General features: G+C 39.0%; 1 protein-coding gene across 2 annotated transcripts in view; it reads right to left on the bottom strand.

The window, feature by feature from the left end:
* The window catches only part of JMY (junction mediating and regulatory protein, p53 cofactor), an 81,255-nt gene continuing 73,735 nt past the window's right edge, over positions 1-7,520 (bottom strand). For both annotated transcript variants that reach the window (XM_045566186.1, XM_045566188.1), the window contains 3 exons: positions 6,824-7,418; positions 5,410-5,720; positions 1-504 (listed from right to left, as the gene is read on the bottom strand). In XM_045566186.1, the coding sequence (XP_045422142.1) occupies positions 5,413-5,720; positions 6,824-7,418 (903 nt within the window). In that variant the 3' untranslated portion in view covers positions 1-504; positions 5,410-5,412. The remainder of the gene's footprint in view (positions 505-5,409; positions 5,721-6,823; positions 7,419-7,520) is intronic.

Genomic DNA, 7,520 nt, shown 5'->3' with positions numbered 1-7,520 from the left:
TGCATTTCCATCTGATTTTAATTCCTGACATACAGCTATCGTGATAAACTTTTTCAGAGTACAACACTATTTTATAGCTGATATGGAAGCAGCTCTGTATTTTTAGACGACTTTCAGCGCAGTGAAAGATGGCTCTCAAAGCAGTCCCAACACAGCTCACAGTAAATCTGTCAACCCAGTGTTCTTCCTAGCTTAACTGGCCGCTATAAGGATGTAAACACGTGGACGGGAGGAGAAGGTGCATAAAGAAACCCCCAGAAATCACCAGAAGGCTTTTTTTTTTTCATTGCAATCAGGAACATTGCACATCTAAAACTCATGTTAACCACCACCTAATGGAATGACTGGAAAGTGATAACTTGCCAATTGTGCCTTTTTCACACCACTGAGCCAATATACTTTGGATCTGATGTAATCCAACTGTGGAAACAGGTGCTTAAGCTGTTGTGTTCCAAAGAATCAGAACCAATCTTCAACTGTAGGTATTTTTCTTCTTTCTGTTGCCTGTTTACAAAGAGAATAAATACAGTACATTTAAAGAAATAAATGACCTTTTAAAGATACTGTGTGTGTGTGTGTGTGTGTGTGTGTGTATATATATATATATATATATGTTCCCTCATACCCTTTGCAATATCCTGGATGAATACTGATGTTCTTTTCTTATAAATGGACATTTATACAGTATGCTGTATAGGAGATATGTTCTTTCTAAAGGATAAGTTTGTATTCCTAAAGCAATAAAAATGAAAACTGATTTGAATAAAGATTTTGATACTTAAAAGGTTGTTAGAGTAAAAGGAACAAAAATGAAAATGAATCTAACACTTTATGTCAAAACTGTATACTAAAAGGGTAAATTGCCGGGCGCGGTGGCTCACGCCTGTAATCCTAGCTCTGGGAGGCCGAGGCGGGTGGATCGCTCGAGGTCAGGAGTTCGAGACCAGCCTGAGCAAGAGTGAGACCCCGTCTCTACTAAAAATAGAAAGAAATTATCTGGCCAACTAAAAATATATATACAAAAAAATTAGCCGGGCATGGTGGCTCATGCCTGTAGTCCCAGCTACTCGGGAGGCTGAGGCAGTAGGATCGCTTAAGCCCAGGAGTCTGAGGTTGCTGTGAGCTAGGCTGATGCCACGGCACTCACTCTAGCCTGGGCAACAAAGTGAGACTCTGTCTCAAAAAAAAAAAAAAAAAAAAAAAAAAGGGTAAATTAAAATCTAAAATATTTGCCCCATAAACTGACAGTGAAGTAAGAACTAGTAATGGTATCTTTAAAATTCAATAGAGAGATTTTTTTTGTTATATTGTCATTTAGAGGACAGGATTAATACTGATCTTTAAGTAGATATTTTAGTAGGACTTTTTTATTTAAAAGTGTTGTGCTTGAGGACTATGGCCTTACCCATGGCACAGGAGCATATATATCACAGACATACTTATCAGATAAAGGCTGACAGGCACATCAATAAAAGTACCAACTTATTTTATTATAGTTCTACATTTTCTAATACTGTAGCTACCTACATGTAATGAGTACTTGAAATGTAGCGCTACTGTGACTGAGAAACAATGTTTTTTAGTTTGATATAAATTAAAAATCTGGAACAATATAAAATATTTTTCAGTTACATACAATTTTACTGTTTTGGTAGGATACTTAGCATTTGAACTGAGATGTGCTACTATTAAGTATAAAATACACACTGGAGTTTGAAGACTTAGTACCTTAAAAAAGGAAAAAGAAAACTGTCAAATTTTTTTGTGTTGATTACATGTTGAAAGGTACAATTTTGGCTACATTATGTCGAATAAAGTATTACTAAAATAAGTTTTATGTGTTCCTTTTTCCTTTTAATGTGACTGTTAAAATTTTTTATATTGGATATGTGGCTCACATTATATTCTATTGAACCACGACAATGCTATATAGTTAGTAAGTTTAAGTCTATATAATTACACACCATTTCATGTTCAGAAGTCTTGAAGGACACTATGAACTCTGGCTATCTCTCTGAGTTTCAGAGAAGAACCAAGGCACACCTTCAGTTTTTACTTCATTTAAGTTTCGAGAAATTAGCTCTTTAAAAAAAAGTGTGTAATTACACTAATGATTTAAAAACTACAAGAAAGAAACCCATTAAATTACCAGCTAATACAAGTTACAGTACAAATTTTTTAGTCATTTACAGAAAGGTTTTCTGAAAGTTCAGAGTCTTTGAAATTATCCTCCAAGATCACAAAGCAGCGATATGTAGCTCCTCCACTGTCTGATCAGTGGTCCTAGTCTACGGTTTGCTTCTGGTGTAGGATTCATCCAGTCCTTTAAGGTTGACTTTGCAGATGACCTGAGCTCATACACTTGTTACCTGGGAGTGTTTCATCTTTCCTCTCTCAACATTGTACCACATACAGCAGCCATCAACAATCAGTCTCCTACATCCCCAAAAAAGTTTTAAGCAATTTTCAAAGTGGTACATATTCTTAGCATCTGATACTAAGGCTGAATTAGCAGCCAGAAGCTATAAAAACATCTCAGCCACTTGAGTATACAAAACCCTGACTGCAGTGTCTGTCGTTAGGAAGGATCTGGTAGGATGGGAGGAGACAGACAAAGACAGGCTGGCTTGAGCAGCTGCTGGTGTGCTGTGACTGGGCCAATGAAGACCAGCTGTAATGAAAGAGCTAAACACACATTTATGTGAGGACCCAGCTGTGGAATTAACCAATCAGTGCAAAAATGGTAGTTTTAGGCACAGGCTTAAGCAGGTCCCTGGGACAGCTACAGCAGAAGAAGACAACACAATAGGTAGCAAGAACTGTAAAGTGGGAGAAAATCTACAAATATCTACAGTGGAAAAGATTCCCAGTCAGACATATCTGACTCTCTAGACAGTCATACACTGAATAGACACACTGACATATTTACATTCCTCTACACAGCACAGTGGACATATGTGCAAGGACAAATGGCTTGAAATTCTTTTGGGATCCAAATAAGTCACACAAATAGACTACAATTAGGGCCTCTACAGATAACAGGAAAAATCACTGTGACAGAACAGTAGAGACTGGGAAAACAAACAAAAAAGATTAACAGGGGAAAGGCAGGACGATGATACTACTGAATGTTAGCTGAATTATGTTAAACGTAACCACCACGCATCAAGAAAAATGCAATTTTTCATCCTTTTTGTTTAAGCTATTGATTGGTGCAGGTGCTCATAGGGAGAGGCAGGGTGGACAGGTGCTAGGGGAACATTTTCCTGATGGTCCCTTGCTCAAAGGAACAGGTGAAACTGCTTTTAGTAATATGTTATCTGATATAACCAAAATAGTATCTTTCAATATTTAAAAACTAACAGATTGAATTTTTTTAACTAAGTCTTCAAAATCAAAATGTGTGCCTGCATATACATTAGATCTCCTTAGAATCCTTCAGTTAAGACCAGGAAACTGCATTTTTAATAAGCTCCTCAGGCTAATACTTATGATCAACCATGTTTAAGAATCGCTGTGCTAACAAATTATTTATTCCTTTACTGAATCCCTCCAGTACTAAAGTCTGCCCTCCTTTGGTGAATGTTTGAAGCCCACAGAAACATTCCAAGAGAGCATAATAATTAATGGAACATATTTGTATACTTTATATATTTTGCATGAATGACAACATTTCAGTTACAATCATGACCAATCCTATATATACTATCTAATTTGCAGCAGTGTTATCTTTACTGGTTCTACATTAGTGTAATTTGTGCCATTATTACTCTATAATTAGCTTATTAAAATGCAATGGATAACAACTGCCTATTACCTTAGGAGAATGCCACATGGGTAACCAAAGAGCATTTTAATACACACGGGGTGCTCGTTAAGATATGTATACAATTTTTATATATTTATTAATAATAGCTGCAAATTTATCTAGACAATACTGTAACTGTGATAGGTCTAAGTAGTTTTAAAGGTTTAGAAAGTTGGCTGGGTGAGGTGGCTCACGCCTGTAATCCTAGCACTCTGGGAGGCCGAGGCAGGAGGATTGCTCGAGGTCAAGAGTTAGAGATCAGCCTGAGCAAGAGCGAGACCCCATCTCTACTAAAAATAGAAAGAAATGATCTGGAAAGCTAAAAATATATATAGAAAAAAATTAGTCGGGCATGGTGGCACATGCCTGTAGTCCCAGCTACTCGGGAGGCTGAGTCAGTAGGACTGCTTGAGCCCTGGAGCTTGAGGTTGCTGTGAGCTAGGCTGACACCATGGCATTCTAGCCCGGGCAACAGAGTGAGACTCTGTCTCAAAAAAAAAAAAAAAAAAAGGTGGTTTAGAAAGTTGAATAATCAAGCCAACACAACAATTTTTCCAGACTGATCGTAGAGGAGAACTCTTCTTTGGGCAAATAATAAGATGTCAAGGGTGGGCGGGGCATGGTGGCTTACATTTGTTATCCCAGCACTGTGGGAGGCTTGGACATGAGGACAGAAGACATGAAAATTCAATATGCATAACAGTTTGTAACTGAAATACTTACTTAGAAAAGTCTTACTGAGTTGTTTTTTTTTTTTTCCCTCCAAATTGGCTTTTTAAAAAATGTATGTATGTATGTATTCATTCATTCATTCACTTTAGAGACACAGGTCTCACTCACTATGTTGCCCAAGCTGAACTAGAACTCCTGGGCTGACAGGATCCTCCTGCCTCAGCCTCTTGAGTGGCTGGGACTACAGGAGTGAGCCACCACTCCTGGCAAGCCTTACCCATTTTCTAAGGCAAGAAAGAGACTGTCACTTTACTTGGGATATAGCTGTATGGCAGACATTTTTAATGAAAAGGATATTAAAAACATAGCATTTACACAGCAATGGTCCTTTTCAAGTTATCATTAAGTTTCCAGAAAGTGTTATCTTAAATTTCTACCTGAAGTTTACTTTTTTTTTTGAGACAGAGTCTCACTCTATCACCCTGGGAGAGTGCAGTGGCATCACTGTGGGTCACTGCAACCTCAAACTCCTGAGCTCAAGCAATCATCCTGCCTCAACCTCCCAAGTAACTGGGACTATAGGCATGTGCCACCATGCCTGGCTAATTTTTCTATTTTTAGTAGAGATGGGGTCTCACTCTTGCTTAGGCTGGTCTCAAACTCCTGACCTCAAACGATCCTCCTGCCTCAGCTTTCCCAGAGAGCCAGGATTATAGGCGTGAACCACTATGCCTAGCCATGACGTTTACAAATGTATGATTCATGCTAAAATTAAGCTGTACATTCAGTTTCTCTGGCCATCTAAAAATAAAATAAAATTGAGCTGCATAATAAACAATAAGCCTCAGACTCAATAAAAATGCCAGACCCCATGATCCAATATAAAAGCTATTACTGAAGGCTACTAAAAGGACAATAAGGCCATTTACTTGTTAGTTCTCCCAGTCCGTGCAAGGCAAAGCCTCCTCTTCATCCTCTGACTCGGGGGATGCTTCTTTAATTCTTCTAAGAGCTTCATGGATGCTGCGTGTGAGAGGGTCTGTATCGGGCAGAAGCGTGAATGATTCTCTTAACACCTCTTTCTGTACCTTCTTCAATTTTACCCCTTTTCTTATCTGTGCCAAGATATTATTACTATCATCTTCATCAGGAAAAGGAGGCAGAGTTCGCTGTTCAACCTTTTTCAGGTGAAAACTACCACGCTTCAAGGAAGCTAGCACCTCATCCATGGGTGAGCTCACTTTGGAAAACAAAAACAAGACAATTAGAGTTAGATTGCACTTACAGTCAAACTGTATAACCTATAGTGTTTTGACTAGGAAAGCACAGGACACCAAAACACCACCTACAAAATGGATTGTGAAGTGTGGCCAAGTTGCCAGGGCAGAAGGGATCCTGACTAACCTTGCTAAAGAAAAAATCCCAAGACTCCAATTCCATGGAAGGTATTGTTGGTAATTCCCATCATTTCCATGGGAGAGAAGTGAGCAGATTGGGAGCTGGGAGGTGGTCTTGGTAATACCATGAGCGAGAGTCCTAAAGGATTTCCCTATTGTACATGCCCAATCCAAATTCAGACAGTGATTGGGTTATACATTTCATTTTTAAAGATTAAATTTTAGTTCATCATGGTGGCTGTGCACTTGTCAGGTGTTTCACATGTGCAATTTTACTCAGTGTGGTAAGAATCATTTGACAAAAAGGCATCTCAGATTAAAATGTAACATGCAAATTGCCTTATATGTGCTCCGCATGCAAACTGAAAGCTCCTAAAAGGCAAGAATTATTCCCTGTTCTTTTTAGAAGTAACTTTATTGAGGCATATCTGACATGCAGTAAATTGCACCAGTTACTCCCTATTCTTCTTTGTCTTTCTATACAAAGAATATATTTGGACAAATGTCCTCACAAGTATGTGACCAAATGTTACATGATCCTGCCAATGTCTGCCCTGTGTGATGGTCCTCACCAGATACCCTACCCTTTCTGATTTAAGTATTTTTCTTTTCTCTTAGGATTAAAATCTGATTTTCCCCCTAATACAAAAGGACCCCCTCCCTGTGCATTACCAAACAAATAATTATAACTTTGAAGGTACATTTTTAAAACATGCCGAACAGCTCAAGAAGGTATGCATTTCTGTATACCTATACAGATTTGCTGATGGGGGTTGGTGAGAATTCTCCTTGTGAGACCCTGAAACCCTGTTTACTATCAAATAATGTTCACAAATAAAATAATGCTTTAAGCTATATATGGTCATATGAACTATAAAGTTTTTCATTATTCTTTATTCCTAATTTCCTACAAGAGATGGGACATGAAAATATCTTTTTAACTTACCCCTCCTCCTTTGCAAACCTTCAGCTGTCTTTCTGAGCTTCTTCCGGGCACTGACCAGCTGGCTGCTATCAAAGAGGTGTGCTGACGGGGCACTGGCAGACTTCGGGATCCTCTTCTCGTTCCCTTCCTTTCTAGGCAGATCTTTCTCCAGTGTCTCTGGGACATCGTCCTTAGCAACAGGCAGAGGTGGGGGAGGAGGGGGAGGAGGTGGTGGTGGGGGAGGAGGTGGTGTTGGAGGACGAGGTGGTGGGAGTGGATCTATGGTAACAGAACATGGTTCAAGGTTGTTATTCACAAGTGGAAGAGATACAGTGGGAGGGAGTTCAGAGGTAACACCACTGAGAGGTAATGAAGTGGCTTCAAGTTGTGCTAATGAAGAGTCTTCAAGTTGTGCAAGGCTCTGGGGTTTTGTTGTCTGTGGTGGCCCAAGCTTGCTTCTTCCTTCTCCCACCTCGTCAGTTTTCTCTTCTACTTGTAACACTCCTGGCAGACAGTCACACTGATCCTCGCGCTGAACAGGACTTACTATACTTTTTCTTCTTGCATGAGCCAGTCGTAATCTGGTTGATTTAAGTATAACTTGCCCAGGATACCTCTAAAATACCAGAAGATATCATAATAACAATTTATACGCAAATGCATATTTATTTTTCCTTCAAATGAAAGATGTTTTTGTGATTCTTTGGTGATTTTCACT

The sequence above is a fragment of the Lemur catta genome, chromosome 12 (genome assembly GCF_020740605.2).
Source record: "Lemur catta isolate mLemCat1 chromosome 12, mLemCat1.pri, whole genome shotgun sequence".
Lineage (NCBI taxonomy): Eukaryota > Metazoa > Chordata > Mammalia > Primates > Lemuridae > Lemur > Lemur catta.
This window is presented reverse-complemented; position numbering and strand designations above follow the sequence as displayed.